This window comes from Schistosoma haematobium, chromosome ZW, assembly GCF_000699445.3.
Source record: "Schistosoma haematobium chromosome ZW, whole genome shotgun sequence".
Lineage (NCBI taxonomy): Eukaryota > Metazoa > Platyhelminthes > Trematoda > Strigeidida > Schistosomatidae > Schistosoma > Schistosoma haematobium.
The window spans coordinates 63,495,457-63,515,481 of record NC_067195.1 but is presented as its reverse complement, the minus strand read 5'-3'; the positions used below and the strand labels follow the sequence as shown (position 1 = coordinate 63,515,481).

At 36.1% G+C, this 20,025-nt stretch overlaps 1 protein-coding gene across 1 annotated transcript; it reads left to right on the top strand.

The window, feature by feature from the left end:
* Nucleotides 1-3,093: 3,093 nt before the first annotated feature.
* MS3_00004125 (uncharacterized protein) lies at nucleotides 3,094-19,608 on the top strand. Its single transcript, XM_051212010.1, has 5 exons — nucleotides 3,094-6,969; nucleotides 9,842-10,070; nucleotides 11,533-11,673; nucleotides 13,646-13,793; nucleotides 14,680-19,608. Exons 1-5 carry the CDS (start codon nucleotides 6,967-6,969, stop codon nucleotides 14,783-14,785), a joined length of 627 nt encoding a protein of 208 aa, XP_051072145.1. The 5' UTR covers nucleotides 3,094-6,966; the 3' UTR covers nucleotides 14,786-19,608.
* The last annotated feature ends 417 nt before the right edge of the window (nucleotides 19,609-20,025 follow it).

Below are 20,025 nucleotides of genomic sequence, written 5' to 3'. Positions count from 1 at the left end.
AAAGGACAGCTTAAATAGGTATATCATGTCGCGTAAGTGGAATTTTGTGGCAGACCAAATTTATCAACATCAAAATAGTGATACTTTTGTCACAAAGAGTGTAGAGAGAACGAATAATATACAGAAGAATGAATAAATACAAAAATAGCGGATGCGACTTGAATTGTCAGTTGAAAGATTGTTTGGGTTTCCGATTTCATAATCCACAACTATATGTGGTTATCAATTGCTTAAAACATAATTATTCAAGATGATGTGTATCAGGAATAATTGCGTAATGAGAATATCAACTCGGCAATTATGTCAATTATCTGTCAGTGCGGAAGCTGGTTAAATTAAAACGAAAGGAGTGTAGGCTGCAGTGTATTGTTGAGTGATAACAAGTGTGTCATATAAGTAAGGAACAAAACAGTAACGGAAGGTCAAGGTTAAGTTTAAGCAACAATTCTAAGGCTTATAAAAACGATCACTAGAAATAAGGGACTCTAAACTCTTAGTTGAAACAGGCTTAAGGAGAAATATTGAAAAGTTAGTCTGGAATTCCACCCACATGAGGTTGATATATAGTTTACCTAAAAACTGGCATATTTTCAAGTTGTGCTTATGAACTTCTGTAAGCCTTTAAATATACCTCATTAGACCAAGCGCAAACGCTCCAGCAACAATAAGAACTCAGACAAGCCGAAAACAGACTTAGAGACTTAAAGGAACATATTCATCTCACCAAGTTCAAGCACATTATATACAATGGGAGAAGCATCTTTTTTTAGAAGACTACTAGATTTCAATAACCTAAATACTGGTAATACTGGTTCTTAGTGTCTTTTTTTTTAAAAAACAAGTCGATGGACAAGCAATATTGGTTGGAATCTTGAAGATAGATGGCATATTTCCTGACTTTCAACTAGCCCAGTATGATTTTTGTGTTGATTAATAATTGCTTTACACATCACGATTCCGCATCTATAACGAAGTTATAATATATAGAGTCAAGCTTCGCTGACCAAGGTAGAATATTTACTGATATCTTAGCCAGTCAGGTATATTTTTCAAAATATTAATCAGCTGTTGACAGCTCCTTGAGCCCCACCTAAATTCTCAAAATGCATGAAAACACAAGCTTTCCCTTACTCGTCCTTATTATGGAATCTTGTTTCTATCTTACTCTGAGAACTTACTCACTAGAAGGATTTTCACAGTATTCAAATAGCTATGATTGATGAACCGTTAGTCAAACAGTGCGATTTTAAGAAAGCAAATTAGAAATTCGAAAATCACATATTATTATCATCATCAGCTCTATTCAGTATTATATTTTTGGTACAATATAGAATTCTCAGAGTAAAGTATTTCAACAAGTTTCCGTTTCTTTCTTCTTGGTCGGTCCTGGCGATAAATATTGAGTGATCGCCAGTTAGATGTTAGCAGTTCAGCAAATGAACATCTGAATAATGTGCATTCTTTTCGCTGTATATTGCCAGCAACCACATTGTCTCTTATTGAGTTTTTTTGTAACTTTGACAACGAAAGGTTGTACACTTTTCACAACCACAACAGAATGGGTTATGCGATTAATAAACATAATGATATATTAAAACAAACAAAAATAGATAACTTGTTGAAATATCTAGATGGCAGGAACAGGTAGCCCAGATGCTCAAGCTGGCTGATCAATCTCATAGACAGAACATTAAAAAGCATTCGGGGAGTCGAGACTAACGGTAATAAAATGAATCACACATCATATGTGAGACAGACATAATTATGAAGTATCCATAACATAGTACGATGACTTGCCAACGTTTCTCCCTACGATCAGCGTTATAATTACTACCGTTTTTATTTGAAGCCTTTATGAAGGATCGGTAAACAAGGCAGCGTTTTAAATCTAAAAGTCATTTCATGCACAGTTTGCTCAGATCACAAGGGACTAACATTATTCTATTTCCACTAGACGAATGATTGTCAGAATGTGTGGTTTCTTGGTAGTTATTGGGGATTTAGTAACCGTTAGTTGGGTAAAGCTACAATACTCAAGTGATTGTGCATTAATTATTATCAACAAGACAGTTTCTGGAAAGAAAGAGCAGGAAATTGGCATGAAACCTGGTTCTGAGTTGTTGGGTCAACGTTTGTAGTCATTTAGGGATTACATAGATATTGAAGACGATACACAGGCACTTCAGGAGGATCTGACGCGACTTCAAAGTTGGGCAGACGACAACGGACTTACCTTTAACACTTCAAAGTGTAAAGTAGTTCATCTGCGACATGTCGCAAACTACAGTTACAACTTAGGAAACTCCTCTCTAGTAGTATCCCAAGTCGAAAAAGATTTAGGAGTCCTGGTGCCCCATGACTTAAAGTCTTACGCTAACTGTGACAAAAATGCCTTCCGAGCAAACCTTGCACTGGTAACGTTGAAGCGCATTTTTGGACAGTTTGACGGACGAACTTTCCATACAATCTTCAATAGTTTCATCCGTCCCCATTTAGAGTACGGAAACATAGTACTCCCCCCCTCACTCCATAAGGACAAGGTCACTTTGGAGCGTATCCAACGGCGAGCCACGAAATCAGTTCGAGGACTCAAATCTAAGCCTTACGAAGAACGCCTCCGTTCACTAGACCTTTACCCACTAGAATATAGGCGTCTTAGAGGTGATTTACTAATGGCTTATAGTATTCTTAACACTTCTGGACATCCTCTTAAACACCTACTTAAGCTTAGTTCGAATAATAATCTAAGGGGTAACACCCAGAAACTGGAAACACAACATAGCAAGACGGAATGTAGACACAATTTCTACTCCTTAAGAGTTGTCAAAAGCTGGAATTCGCTGCCAGCCGAGCTAGTCCAAGCGACTTCTCAGGAGTCCTTCAAGAGGCAACTTGACCTATTCTTAAGGACCGAGAACAGCATCACATTATGATTTACCAATTTCTTTTTCTTTTTTATTGTTAACATACCTAGGTTCCTGCCTGGAGGATTTGGTGATCCCCTGCTACTAGACACGGAAGCCTGTTAAGCGAAAGCTTCTTCTATTCCGTCCACAACCATTTGAACCATTTGAACCATTTTGAAAGCGTATTGGTTCTTGGACGACCTACAAGTAACCTTGTACTGTCGCAAAAATTTAAGTACGGTTTAGGTAAGTTATGTTTGTTCTGCTACCTAATTCTAGATACCAAGTCCTCATGACTTTTTTTCAGAAAAGATTGGTTTCTATATTCCTACTCTCCATAAAGACACCGTATGGAACACATCTGTGTTTCATCCCCCTCTCAATTTGACACAGTAAATTCATTATTTCAGTCTTTAGTAGTGAATACAGGAAGTCTATCGACCTACATTAATCCTTGCATTTTGTAACACAGTGGTAGTTAATGTCGTTTTTACTACACCAACAGAAGGTGCTGACTGACAGTGCGCACTATTTAAAAAGGACAGTGACATGTCACTGTCATATGATTCCTCGTTGAGTTAAATTTACTGTTTTGATCGTAAATTAAGCATCAAAACTTTAGTTGAACTTACTTCAGTTTAAGTGATATTGTACTTGCATTTATTGACTTTGCTTATGTGTATTTATTGTATCAAAGCATACCTGGTCGACTTCGACTTGATTTATTCGGTTAAGGCTTGAATCCCACTGCCAAAAAAGGTGCTCAAAGCCTAACTCCTATTGGCTCTGTATGTTTTATTATTCGAGCAAAAATTACTCACCCTAGAGGCAATTAGCATTCTGGCGTTGGCTAAAAAAAGATTGTTGAGGGCTGTACGGCAGCATGTGTACTGATAGCGAAGAATACGTCAGTGTCGTGAGCGCTTTCACGGAACATACCAGATACCCGACTGTGCAACACTCAGTAGAGATTTCTATTCCGAAACAATTAATGGGCGACAGACCACTAGGTGCTGGTGGCCAAGTTGCTACAGCAGCGACTGATGCCCCAGACGAAACTGTTATAGTGTGGATGCTGCGACTGGTGGGGAATGAATGACCAGAAAACTGTCCACCATGAATAACTAAACAGGTTGAGAAACTTCTTAGACGTAGGAAAAAACATTGGAGTATGCTTGTAAAGCATTGATAAGTAAGATTAGACAGTCACATGAAAAACATTTTGATAGGGATTGAAAACGTAGTCCCAGAAGGTTATTCTCGTATATGAAGAGGAGAACTCACAGAACTGATAGAAACCCATCACTTTTGGTACAAGAAAATATGTTGATATTGGCAACAGACGATGCCGAGAAAACGGAAGCTTTATCAGAATATCTTAATAAAATGTTTTCCACCGGCAATGAGGGATGACCACCAATTAATCGTGATCGGGGCGGCTTGTCGATGGGTCTTGTAGTTATTGGGAAAGGAATTGTCTTAAGATTACTTCAACATCTCAGGCCAGATAAGTTTGGTGGTCTTGACGATATTCGTCTTAGGACTATGAAAGCCCCATCGGTTGTAATTGCTGGACGTATGACCATATTGTTTGGTATGTCCTTGCGGCAGTTCGGACTGCCAAGAGACTGAAAAAATGCAATTATCAGTCCGGTGTGTATGGTAAGGAGCAGAAACTTAGTAACTGTCGATTCGTTTGTCTAACCAGTGTAGTCAAACCAATGGAAAAGATTATTCGGATGACCATTTCGAACTATTTAAAAGGGCACAATTTTTATCCAGGGAATATGGTTTTATGAAAGGCTTATCATGCTTGACAAATCTGCTCATTGCAAGAGAAGAGTGTGATACAGCTAAACATATAAATATTCCTGTAGATGTGATTTTCATAGATCTAGGTAAAGCCTTTAACAAGGTCTCTCATCGGTGTTTTAAATTAAAAGTGGAAAGTCTTGAGATGCATTATGAAATGATGGAATGAAATAATAATAAAACTAGTAAAGTGATTTTCTTAATGATAGGAGACTGTGAGTGGGGGTAAATGGAACTTTCTCGGTATGGGAATCTGTAAAACGTGGGGTTTCCCAGGGTATAATCCTTGGTCCTTTCCTCTTTGTACTTTATGTGAGTGACTTATTAACTGTGGCAAAGTCACCCGTTTTACTGTCACCGATGACATGAGGGTTCGGAGGCCCACATACAGTATGTCAGATAGAATAATATTACAGGGTGACCTCAACTCACTGATTGCATGGATGAGCAAGTGGCCATTAGAAATCAACTCTAACAAGAGTATGGTGGTGCAAATACATAACTCCGACGATTCATATCACTACATAGTATGTAGAGTTGTGTTACCTAAACTAATGGACTATAAAGATTAAGGAGTAGTGATAAACAGAAACCTCAAAACTACGAGTAACTGCAAGGTTACCACTGTCATGAGCTATTCGTAAGTCATTTCATTACTTGGACGAAGAAATGTTTAGGGTATTATACCCGACTTACGTGAGACCGTATTTGGAATATGGGATTCAATCAGCGATTTCTTGTTTCAAGTATGAGGTAGATATTATAAAACGAGTTCAACGACGGGAAATCAAAATGGTAAAAGGTCTCTCTGGCCTATCCTATGAAGACAAAATGAGACACCTACACCTATTTCCGTTATCTTACTGCAGATTACAGGGTGATCTAATATTGACTTGTCGTATACTGAACGATGACCTTGGTATTACTATTTATTTATTTATTTGAGTACATAAATATTGGTACAAGAGAGAGCCAATATATATGCGCCACACAAAGCGTGGTTTCAGAAAAACTGCTTCAGTACTCATATTCGGTGGTAACATACAATTTTCAACCGGACAGTGACTCGAGAACGTTTAGATACAGTCGAATTTCCACCATAGACGAGCTGCTGTATAAGTCGAAAGAAATAAGTATAGACAGAGTAGAAATAAAAGAGGGTGAATAATGATGTAGTAAATAATAATGACAATAATAATAATAATTTGAATCATTTGATTGTTAGTTGAAGCAAGAAAAGTAGTTTCCATAATTATAGGCGGTCCATCATTTGTGTGTGGGCTGTGATACTGCCCGGGTGCCCAGACAGAAGCAGGTGGTTATCTTAAGGAGCCACACCCCGAGCCTAAAGGTCTAACCCACAAGGCAGTGGAGCATCGTAAGGAAATGCAGTCCCATGGTAGCCGGTGACCAACGATTGGTTCATACGCCATTTGTTCCCGCAGGATACTGGAGCCCATGTGCACCATTGATTTGGAATCCGATTAAAGCGCGGGACATTCGCTTTTCGTCCTCTCATTTTCGTGAACAACACCCCCGCCACGAGAAGGCAGTGAGTAGGACTTCCCTGGCAGAGGCTGTATACGCGTGGCCGTGTGAGAGTATTTCGAGAGGTAGGGCGAACCCACCCCTTCTCGGCCACACCAGGGCATTTGGGGGCATATATACTGAACGATGACCTTGGTATTAATGTATCTTATCTTTTCATTCCATCTAAGATTGATCATCTGAGAGGACATTCTAAGAAAGTTCCAAACCCGAGATCAATTCGTTTATGTTTTGAGTTCCGCTTCTCGAACCGACTAGTGATCTACTAGAATTGTCTACCAGAATACATAATATCAGCACCTTCTGTTGATATAGTCAAAACGAGATTAACCTCCCTAGTGTTTCAAATTGCAAGGATTGATGTAGGTTGGTTTACCTCCTGTCCTTATTTTTAGAGACTCGCGTTAAATGCGACTTAAACATCATATGCTGTCGCATTGTGACCGGTGTTCTCACGACAGAAAGTTTGGATTAAATGTGTTATATTTGAATTAGCCCCATGTTAGGACGTATATCTGAGTCTTGATATTATCTGTCGAGTATACTAGATTTTGGTTTACTTACCTTTTAGATAATCTTTTTCTGCTCGTAAAACTGTCTCCCTTTGCTCCAAGGGAGTAATAGGAAACAAAATCACCAAGTGATAGAAAAGCTCGGTTCCCGTGGACCGATATAATGTCACTTTCAGCTGCTATTGACAATGGTAAGTCCTGAAATTCTGTGTAGACGGTAAACTGGTGAAATCCAGCAAATCGCTTTACTCAACAACCAGCTAAAATACAAGTATCAGGTTTTATATGTGGCATAGTGGAGCGATTGGAACACCAACATATTTGAATTTTTGTATCTGAAATCAAATCAAATATTAGTGCTAATTTTCCTGAAAATATATTAAAATAAGAAAGTATTTGAATTTCCAGTATTGACCTAATGGATAGTTGATTCTTTTATATTGTTTTGCTTGCGGTTGAGGTTTATAGGTAATGCATGACCTTTGCAGTCTTGCATGCCACAGATATTTTAGTGGAATAAATGTACTGGCGTATACGGTCAACAAACCCACCGTAACCGTAGTTGCAGCTTTGCTGTGTTGTTCGAGCACGCCTTTCATCATCACTATTATTTAAAGCATATAAGTTGACCGAAAAACTGTATAGCAATACTGCACGGCTGGGTGTTGGTAGGTGTGAGGAAAACCGGTTATTTTCGATGATTTTCAGTATCCGTCGATAGTAGAAGGTGACGAGCGAAATCAGCCCTAAATCAATGCCCCCTTGCTTCACTAATAATTTTCTATCCATATGACAAACTTCAGTTTAAATCGAAAGTATATTTTTTGGAAACACTAGTTGTGACTGTTTTCATACGGTATATTATATTTCATGCTGTGAGACCATCAAAACTAGTTACTCAGTCATATCCAACGTATAAGCTAGCACATTGGTTAAAGTTGCCACATCCACTTCGTAGAGCGAAATGAAATTATCTAGACAAATTGCTGAATAGCAAAATTATTAAGAGTATCGTAGGTTTCATTACCAAGGTTTGATTTGATAATTTCGAATAAATTGAGCATTGTGTTGATTGTTATAAATAAAAATAATATATTTGTAATATCCCAATGAGTAGAAAATTGGATTTTCTGACGTTTCGTGATTTAGTGTAAGTCACTTCTTCAGAGAATAAATAACCAAACTAAAATTAATCCAAGTTTAAATAGTACAACGGAACAATGCAAGAATAATATTTGATCAGTCAAAAACAGGTCTGAACAAGTTGATTTCTTGTCATTTCTGTCAAGGTGATTCATAAGTGATATGTACGTAAATTTGTGTGTATGTATATGTGCATTGTTTAAGAATGAAAACTTGTGTGACCTTTATGGTAAGAAAGGATAGAGTTTAAATTTGTAATATGATAGTGTGAAATTGTAAATACGATCAGACTGAATGGTTAGGATAGATGGTCCAAGTAGGATGTATGGTAAAACCTACCTTTCTCTTGAGCGAAGTAGGATTAAGCATTATATGGAACGCCTCAGCTACCCTCCTTTCTTTGTAGTTGGAAAAGCCTTTTTGCAATATTTTGATATTTTAAAAATCGATTTGGTGGTTGTTGAAAATGGCATGAACTGCTATTGCCGATGTAATTTGAAGTTGGTTCAATTCAACAGGATTGTTAGGAGGTTTCTTTGTGTACCTAATATGTTCTTTGGCTCTAGTCACGATTTCGCGGGATGACTCTCCAATATAATAAGCATCACAATCGATACAACCTAATTTGTAGACGCCGTTCTGTGTGGACATGAACGGGATTTTGTCTTTCAGGCGAACTAAATTATTGCGTAGTGTGTCCGTTGTTTTGTAATACACTTTAATTCTGTGATGTTTTAAGATTCTTTGTATTTCTTCTGTTGTGCCATGACGGTATGGTAGAACTACAGTACCAATTCATGGCATTTCATTCGAATCATTATTATAATGTAATAAACTGTTTTGTTTTAATATGTTTCTAATAATCTTCATAGGAAAATTATTAAATTGTAAGATGCTGATTACATTCATTTGTTCTTTTTGTTTGTCTTCCTCTGATGTGATGATCTTGTTAGCTCTTCTAAAAAGATTTAAGGCTAGTGAGATCTTAGCACTGAAAGGATGTGCTGAATGGAAGTCAATATAACGATTTGAGTGCGTCGGTTTTCGGTAAATGGATAGGTTTAGACTTCCATTTGGATTTCTTTTTACTAAGCAATCCAAGAATGGTAGCTCACCATGTACATTTTCATTTTCATTTGTGAATTTGATGTGCAATGAAAGTGTATTTATGACTATGAAGTTAAGTCAGAACTGAAAAATTGGACAGCTATGATGACAGTTTTCCATAAACTCTAACTCAACTGGTAGTTTTTAAATATAAGGTTGTTGTACTCCTTTAGTATGCGCTTTAATGCCAAATCTCACGATTAATAGAGTCAAACGCTACCCCAAGTCCAATAAATACACAAGAGTTGAACGTCAAAAGTTCATCTATGTTACAGAACTCGGTCGATACATCCACATCTGAGAAAAAACGTCGTTTTCCCAGTTTTACTCTAAACAAACTCTAGTTAAGGATTGAATAATTATTAGCGCTAATATTTTAGACACTATATTGGTCAAACTGATTTCTCTGTCGCAAGAGGATTTCTGTTACATCCTGTGTAAACCGAGAAAAGCTGCTTTCGAGATCAATCAGTCAGTTAGTCAGCTACAACGTAGGACCAGGCACATATGTACATCGGTTCAAGTTGCCATAACTCATTAGCACAAGATGAAAACCAGATCCACAGATGTAGTTAATTCAGTGGTGGTAATATATAAAAGAAAATTGCATATAAGGACATATTACAGCAAGGAAGAATTAGTTCGTAGAAAGAAAGATATGAAGCGATTTTAATTTCATAGTTTAAGAGAAGACCACTGTATTCGAGATCAATCAAATGGGATTACGTTGTTTCTGGTACATCATTTCAGTTTGTAGTAACTTTATGACCTATCCTTTTTATCTTACCTGATATATTCATTTGTAATTCGTAGAAACATCGTGATCGAAACCCAGTATACGGACCAAAAGTTGTACCTCGACTTGCTCAGGCGTCATCCCGACCAGTACATACAAATACAAGATCTGACTGTTATTATTGCAATCGCTTCGGAAAATTGGCACGCAAATGTGGTCATAATGATGCTTTCTTGTCCAAAAAATCAGCAGCAAACAGATTTGGGGCTCAATGCATTCAAAATGAAAATATAGTCCAAAGAACAAGTATGGAAATATGGTTAACAGCTTATTCTAGTTAATTCTGCTTCTGTCTATAGTAAACTGTTTATTCTATAATTTACTGCAAGATGAAATAGGGAACTACATTTTACTCCATTCTTTTCATTATATTTCAGTTATGAATTCGACAACTGGTGTAGTCAAGACCTAAGGCATAATTATTTTCGTACATGAGAGTTACTGTTAGTAGTAGTAGTAATGGTAAAGAACTAAAAGTAACAAGTGTTGGACAATTAAGTCTAATGAAGGATAGAGGATGAATGCATTTACATCACTGCAATCAATTTTGTCCCATCAAATGGTGAATATCTCGTGTATGCCAAACAATAAATTTATGATTTTTTATACAGTGAAGCCAGTATGATAATTGACCTCCTGCGTGTGTTGATTAAAAACTAAATCATATATGATTTCCCGTGTTTTTTGACTGCTTATTTACTTTTCAGATAAATGTTGATAAGCTGAGTTTGAAAAAATCATATGTGCTTACGATTCTTACAAAACGTCTAAGATGAATGTGAAGGGTTTAGCATTTGTAAACCTTCAATGTTACTTTAGACACTAAAAATGGGAATGGGATAAATACGTTATCACAAATTTGGAGTATTTTGGCCTGATATTGATATGCTTTAAAGTTTATGGAGTTTTTATGGTCTTCGTTCATCTGTATGTTAGACAAACTATGTTATATCAGAACTAGAAAGTAAATAGTCTTAGTTCCCTTCATATATGTCTGGTAAAATGTACCTTGTAGTGTCGGTTGCTATGTTAAGCCCACATAGGGTATTCTAGCTTCCGAACAAGCCAATTTATTCACCCTTCTTAAGTCACATTTTGACCTTGTTAATTACTCGCTTATCAACTTTATTTTCATATGAGCGTATGTGTGTACACATCTTATCACATGTCTGTAACTTGTTTTTGTGTGACTGTAAAATCGGTTAACCCTTGATTAAATCGATTTGGCTCACACGCTTTCTCCACTACGCGTCATTTCGCTTCGCTCTCCTTACTTCGTTTCTTCGATCGTTTGGCTGGATGAATGTTTGTATGAAATACATGTATTCGAGATTCATTCTCGTATTTGACTTATTTAATTCCTTTATACACTAACGCGAGTTAAGTCAAATAAATATATACGAGGATGGGCGATACGTCTATTTCGCCAACGATTGTTCATACGACCTACCTGGAGTCAGATATAGGGTCACCAAAACCTATTGGTTACCATGATTACACTCTTATCTGCTCTTCAACTACTTAGAAGTTTTTGTTGATTTATTATTTATTATATAAAACCTCAATCCCAGGTACATTTCTTGCATTATGTATAAGTTTTTACGCTTTATGAATAACATATGAAAACTTTATCTATAATCGTAGCTTTATGGACAATTACATGGCTGTTGATTAGTGTGACCCTATTTTGTTTACAATTCTTTATCAGACTTAAATAGGGCAGTTATTCCATCTGCGCCTCCTCCTTCATCATTTCCTGTACCTGGTTTACCTCCGACTCCTCCACCTACTTATCAGGAAAGCGTCTTTTTACCACTTCCTCCAGAATACGAAGAAAGACTGCCAGAAGGTAAAATTTTATTTATTTGTGCGTAAAATTTTTTACAGAGAACTCCCACAAAGATTAATAATAAGCATATTTTTATGATATCTCAATGAATAGAAAATTGTATTTCTGATATTTCATGACTTGATGTAAGTCACCTCTTCATGATAAACAAATAGGCAAAATCAAATTAACACAAGCTCAAATACTGCACGTCCATTTTTAAAAAATTTTTTCATCCTCGTCTTCCAATAATTTTTATTCTGTTTAGTCCAATCAAATAGCTAGTTTTAAGTTCGTTATAATTGGTTGTTTATTTCTTAAAATTGATATAAAATGTCAGGACTTGACGACAGAGCACATTTTCTTCCAATTATGGGAAATAGTGGCGTACAAAGCACGGGCTTTGTCGTTTCTCACGTTGTCACAGAAACCGATAACCTATTCCTGAGTGCATTGTATCTCGTAACGTTCAAATCACTTGAAGCGCTGAAGAGCGCCATTAGAACTTCTGAAAGAGCTAAGTACTGCCATTATGCGGCGAGAGATTCTCATTTCCATAGAGATCGGAAGCCGTATATTAAATTCGTATATTGAAGAAGTGGCCGTAGAACACCTAGCGGTTCCTCACAGCCGAGTAGACGAAGGAGGTAATCTGATTAGTGTTATTATAATTTTTCATAAAGGACTTCCGTGAACACTCAATGTCCTTCCTTCATCTTTTGTAAGTTACCAACTATCAAAATAACGTCGATATGGATGCAACGTTAAGCACTGACGAGGAGGAAATTGTTTCGACTAGCTCAGAGGAGTTCACTGAACGAGACAACGACAATGACGAAAACGCGTATGACAACAGACTGTGATATTTGCAATCTTGCGCAACCGCCACATGAAACTGCTGATGGAAGTGCCTGGATTTTTTGTCCATGCGAAGCAATGTTTCATTTATTTTGTGCTTACGACCCATCACCACACGTTCATGGAATCCACTGTCCCATGTGTGGCGCTATAACGGAATCATAGCAACTCCTTTGTTCATGAAATTCGGAACTATTAAGAGAACGAGTAAAAATCCCTTATCAGGACCACCCACAATTTGATCTAAGTGCCACATTAATTGATATACACATTTTACAAAACCTATAAATGTATCACTATTACGTGAACGGCAATCACATTTTTTCATTGGAATAGTTGAGATCATGAGTGAATTAAAGCTAGAGCACCATGAGAAACCTGTTAATGTCTAACTTCAACTAATCCACGAAATTTTTATAAATCTCAATTGATTATATTGCTTAATCACTAAGGCTTAATTAAAATTAATCAATGTTGGTTCAGTTGACCTTTCCCACAGAAATGATGTCGTACAAGTGAACTGGTAGTACTACATTCGTCTACCGTAACTATATGACAAAATTAGAGATACATATCAAGAAAGTGAATAACATTTACCTAGAACTGGAAAGGATTTTCCAGGACAGTGATTGTTCGAGAGTCGTAGTTGATAGTCTGTGCTTCCACGAGGGATAACAGGTGTAAGTAATTAAGTAAATACTAATACTCAACTTGTAATATGATTAAATTCTAGAAAATCCAAAGGAAATTAGTAAATATATTTCAGTTTTTCTTTTACAAATTATTGTAATGCAATTACGAAATAGATTAAGTGTATCCGAAGTAAACCCTATCGGGTTTTGATCATTTTAGTTGTTCCTGCATTTTCTATATAATTTTATTATTAAATTATATTATTTTATAAAGTGCATCTTTCTGGTGAGTGGCCTATGCTCCTCCACGAGGAGTAGCAGGCGTAAGTAATTTATCACTTGTTATTTATATAACATGTGGTGAAGTTTCTAATATTATTTGGTGTTGTAAATGTCTTTCTTGAATTGTAGTCAAATTATTGAATTATATTTAGAGAAAATTCAAAAGTTTAACCAGATTCATTGTTTGTTTTTCTCCGTGCAAATATTCATGTTTTTTTTAGTTATTGTTACACAACCACCTGCAACTGTATTCAAATGGAATCCGGTGGCTATGACATGTCCTTATTGTCATCATATTATTGTTACTAAAGTGAGGTCCGAGTCAGGACTATTGGCTTGGTTACTTTGTGGAGTTATGTTTTTAACTGGGTGAGTTCTAGTTACAAAATGAATTTTGTTTTAGTTAGAAATAATTCTTCACTCAAATTTACAAATGTTTTTCCTTTTTTTAATAACATCTTATACATTAGATAACAATTCAGTATATAATTTTCGCTATTTTGTAACGTTGTCTTTCTATAGTCATAGAAATTTAGCTTTTATCAACAACACGTACATTGAATTACAGATATTCAACTGTGAAATGTATTTATATCATACCAAATTAAGCTTATTCAATTACTACAATTCTTGTTTATCATTTTATAATGCCTAATCTACTGTATATTACAAGTTAATAAAATGTATTTACAATTGATTAATCACTGGGTTGTGACCATAGTCATGTGTGTCAGGTCCTTCTCAGTGCAGATCGAATTCCATCAATGAAGTTTCAATGTAACCACTAGTCTAGGTGACTCGACATCGCCTGCACTATGTTGAGGTGGTGGTTCGAGTTAGTAGACAGAAAACCCTGGACATAGGTTTTGTGCTATTTGGCAATCATCAACAAGATGTACCTGAACTGATGCTCCTCTATCGACTACCTCCAACCATCATTTCACCCGACAAAATATATAGACTGAATCAAATGTTAGACTTCCCTAAATGCACAGATATTTTCTATTATGAAATAATTCAGTAAATAATTCTTATTATTGTTGTTATGTATTACAGTAAAAATTGTTATTATATCTGGTTAGAAGTGTCGAATTCAGTTTCTGTTATAGCTAATTAGCATTTGTTTTCTATGATTATTTTACAATCTTTGTTTAATCACAGTAATATATATATATATATATATATATATATATATATATATATATATCACATTATGAAGTCATAGTTTTCTCTTTTATTTGCAATTCTCTACCAGATTATGGCTCTTTTGTCTCATTCCTTTCTATTTGAAATCAACACAAGATGTTGTCCATATTTGTCCACTTTGTAAATCACAATTAGGTAGTTATAAACCATTGTGAATAGGTAAACACAATGAAAAAACTTACTCATCTACATTCTCAACAAATACATCATGAATTTTTTGTCTATACTGGTGATAATTTATTGCTCATTCTTCATTTTTGTTAAAACAATAACTGTTTTGTATTTTGTTATTAACAGTATTAATATTGTTTAACAACCAATTAACGACAAACTGATTGGTTGTCATCATCGTTAATTATCATTCCAGATTGTCGTGAATATTTTATTTTGATTGCATAAATTTACAAATATGTGCACCTACATTCGCCTTCTACATTTTCTTTGACTTGCTTTATATGTATATATATATATATTGTATATCTTAGTTTCAGACAAATGAATAGTAAGTATCAGTACCTCCTAGAAAGAAATAGAGATCAAATGTATGCCTAATTCACTAAGTTGCTTGTATTCCATTATCACCAGTTGGACAATGTTAGATCACGAGCTTGCTATCTATCCAAATGCAGGTTAACTGACAATATTCGAGAATACTATCCAGTTGTTAATGAGTCAAGTAGTTTTTTTTTTAGAATACTGATAGATTTCTTAAATATCTAGTAAGAGAATTGAATGGTTACCTGTTAACAATAGGTATATAAGAGTACTGAGCCATATATGACATGTGATTACTTAAAAAATAAATGAGCAACGAATTCCAGGAAAAGGGCTGAAATATTCAGGCTTCAACTTTGAATCTCTTCCTTAATTCTTAATTACTTTCGTGTATAATCCTGAATTTGTATTTCTACTAACTTGCCGCTTCTTGTATGTTGTAAATTTCCGTATTAATAACGAAACATGTTAATAAATAGAGGTATAATGTTAGGCTAATGGAAAAGAAATTTAAAGCAATTAGTCCCTTTGACAAATTTCGATAGTGTAATAAGATGAAGATTATCAGAACTATGTGATATATTAGCGCAATACATCTCGAACAATCTGATCACACATATACTTGTTAAGAACATTTATATATAAAAATAAAAGCCTTAGCCATACGAAAATTTAAACCCCATATGTTTATTCAAAAACAGTTTGTTCTCACCTTAAACCTACCCTTGTAATATTAGCTTATTATCCAGAGTGATGAGGTTTCAGATTATGTATCTGCTTCAGGTCTGTGTTACTCGTAAGTTGTTCAGTGTATACTCCGTTTCCTGATTGAATTTAAGCATTTTGTTGAACTATATTGTTAAATAAGTTTGGTGATATATCAAGGAGATGCTTAGACGTCTCAGAATTTAAATGCTGAGTATTGCTATTTATATGTATATTTCAAAGACTACAAACATGGATGGAGGTTTATCAATATAGCAACAACCTTTAATTGTAATGATTTTTGTTAGGAATAATCGAAGATAGTTTTAAAAAAACAATCAAGGTTTGATCAGACTAAAGCAATACCATACACCATTTTGTACTTACCTCACGACAAATCAAATGGTCTGATTTATATTTTTTGTAGACCATTTGTAAACGATAGGATAAAACACGTATATGGCTCGTTACGTGCGGCGTTAGAAACAGTTTTATTATAGTATCGATGTTGCGTGTTGATAAATGCAGGATTAAGGGACTGAAATGACAACAAGAATGAGAGTAAGTGGTAGAGAAGATTTGTGCATAATTTTGGTGGCGTTTGATCCTCTGAGTTGGATGGTTTGGTCGTGAAGCTTTCGTCAGCACAAACTCCAGGTTGAAGTGAATTGTTCAAATGACTCACAGCTTGTACTTCAGTTCTCGATCTTGATTGGCTCATGTTGACCTTTAACCTGTTTACTTCTCTATTTTGATTGTATCATCCATTGGTTTGATTCTTGGTCCTATATTTGTCCACGATTTTTGTGATTGGTTAATAAATTAGATCGATTTCAATGTGTTTATTGATCGCTGATTGACCTGAGTCAGAAGGGGTTTGTGGAGATTTTTAGAAATTTTCACAGATTGAAATCATGAGTCAGTTGAAGCTAGACCACCATTGAAGACCTGGAAGCACTGGACGGCCGTTTCGTCCTAGTATGGGACACCTCAGCAGTGCGCATCCACGATCTCGCACCACGCGGGGCTCGAACCCAGGACCTACTGGCTTCGCGCGCGAGCACTTAAACATTAGACCACTGAGCCGGCATCCAACGGTGTTAATGTCTAACTTCAACCAATCCACGAAGTTGCGCCTCCATATACTATTGTCTTCAGTGAGCTGATATCTCACAACAGACCTGGTTGTACTCCACTGGTAACTGACCTGAGTACCAAGCTTCTAATATTCTCTGGCTTTTTTTTAGAATCCCCTCTATCCAAGATCTCAACATTTCTCCAGTCGAATGTGTGTCCACAATTTTTCACACGCATTGATATAAGTGAGGATAGGTCAAGGTTTTTGTGCGAGTGATAGGAACGAAGCGCATGAGATATGTATATGATTTTATTATTAGTCATTCTGTTACACAAAGGGTGACGAAGTCAATTTAGATGACTCATTCAATTTTGATATGTTAACATTTAGTGAAGACCTCACCTGTTCAGTCCTGTGTCATAGACATTACAAATAGAAAAAAATACAACTAAGGTATTCTATACAAGCTTTCTCTTAAGCCACATTTGTATAAATAGATGCGGACATTTATTTTGTTATGATGTGAGTAATACATCGATACTGAAAACCTTAGTCTAGTTGAGAAATTAATGGAAATTTCGTTTGAGATATGTGATGTCGACTGTTCACTTACGTTGATGACGTAATCACTTGACGTGGATGCATATTAAAACAAAGTCTGAAATTTAAAACAGTCCTTTTGATAAGTTTCGATAATTCAATGAGAAGACGAAAGTTATCAGAATTATGTGATATATTTGCGTAATACATTATGAACCATCTGAACACATATCTAAATGGCTACAAAAACAAGTGAATTCCAATGGTCAAACCAAATCACCGGATAGACAAATATCTTTCTCCATTGCGAAACATTTGGTTGAAACCGGTCATAAGGTTGATATCAAGTCAGCCTTTGTAGTTTTGTACTCAAGTTTCAAGGGCGTGTTCTAAGGCTTATTGAAGCTTTGGCTATACGAAAACTAAAACCCCCTTTATATGTTTATAAACAATTTATTTTTACCCTTAACCTACCTTGGTAGTACTGATTTATCATCCAATGTGGTTTTCACATTGATTTTGTCTACTTTATCATTATCTTTGTGTCCGCCTACCTTTTATTGTTCATATAAAATGTCTATATGTGTGATCAGACTATTCAAAATGTATAGTGAAAATATATCACATAATTGTGATAACCGTCGTCTTCTCAGTACATTATCGAAAGTCTAAAATGAAGATTTGTAGCTCAAGTGGGATGTTCGTTGTTTGAGTCGCGTTCTTTGAGCAGGACGGCTTAATTTCGAAGCTCTGGCTGTCATCAGCTCGAACTTCATGGAGAATTCTCATCAGCTGATATAAATCAGTACCGTTAATGTATAAGATTTCATCCGATCTCTTATCATTATTGTTTACTTGTTTCTATGATTTTCATTGTCGAATACTTTCGCGTATATTTATTACACTATAATTTATAAATATACTCAAGATTTACTTTGTTAAGAGATATTTTAAACTCTGCGTATAACTTGAGTATATGGGCTGGGTGATACATGAAAATAATCAACTGTCAAGTAATACAAGCTCTAACCACGTTTCTCTCATCTTCGTAACCTTTTAGTGTAGTCTATTTTCGTAGTTATTGTAAGTGTGTCTTAACAAAAACGACTAATATTGCTTCAGGATTGGTTTGCATCATCTTCTAGATTGATCATATGAAGTAAATAAACGAGTTCATTAACCACTTCGTTTATCTAGGAAGTCTCATTAGTCTTGGTGAGTGAGGGTCTTACGAAATCTCAACACTGAATGAAAAATTACACTAGCTTAAACTGATTCATTGCATGATACTTAAAGAGAAAAGTTTAATATAAGTCAAACCGACTTAAAAGTCAAGCATTGAACAATTATCCAAAGAGTTCTTTTTCTCTTGTTAGCTTTTTTCTATCATCTATTTAGTTAAACTGGGTGAACTTTAATAAATATAAAGCATATTCTAAGGGCAAGATAATATGAGTGGTCAGCCACTAGAATCCGTCTATTTTTATTTCATAACTCAAGAAATTTTCAAGACCATGTTTATAGCACTTAAGATTGTTCAATTAAATTAAATTGTTTCAATGAATTGAACAGCTTATAACAAGGTACTAGAAAAAGTTGGTGCCATTAATAATAAAAATTAATTGATCAAGAGATGATCAGTTTGATGGGAATACTGATTAATTAATCAGTCAATCAAAGAGTTCACTATGTAGTGTTCACTGTACTATCCTTAGTCGACTGAGGTGGATAAGATATATGTGGTATAGGTTAAAACACTGCCTAATATGTTGGATTATACTTAACAGTATTGAAAAAACGTTGGCTGAACAGTTGAGGGGGGGACCCTGTGGCATCTTCGTCTGGTCTTGCAGGCGTTGGTGTCGCACTAAGCGCTAGAGCTGAGGCAGCACTAGTCGATTGGATCCCCATTAACAGTCGGTTATGTGCTGTTAGATTAGAAAGTTCCATCAAAGTGAGAAGAAATCGGCGTGAGAAACGATGTCTTTTCGTCATCTCCGCCTATGCCCCGACAGATTGCAGCCCGGATGCAATCAAGGACGAGTTTTACCACCAGTTATCAGTTCTTCTCCAGAAAGTGCGTTCGACAGATATTGTAGTACTAGCCGGAGACTTGCATGCTCAGGTCGGGCATCTAGGCACAGAAGAGAGTCGTTTAGGTGGCCGATGGGGACTCGTTGGTCGCAGGTCAGATAACGGGGACCGTCTACTGCAACTTTGCACAGACCACAACGTGTTTCTGGCTAGCACTAACTTTCGGCACAATCATCGCCGATGTGCCACCTGGCGTCCTCCCTCTGCATCTCAAGCCTGGACTCAGATTGATCACATCGCGATCGGCTACCGCTGGTGTGGTTGTGTACAAGACTTCCGCTCCTTTTGGAGTACCTATCTGGACTCTGACCATGCCTTGGTCTGCGCCAATCTTGCCTTACTTTTCAGTGGCCAACGAAGTGACCACCACCAAAACATTGATGTTAGCAAGCTGGTTGCAACTTCTGTTGCAAGTAAGTATCGAACCGAGCTAGCCTCTAGGCTAGCTACCACTCCACCGAAAAGTATAGATGAGCATTGGTT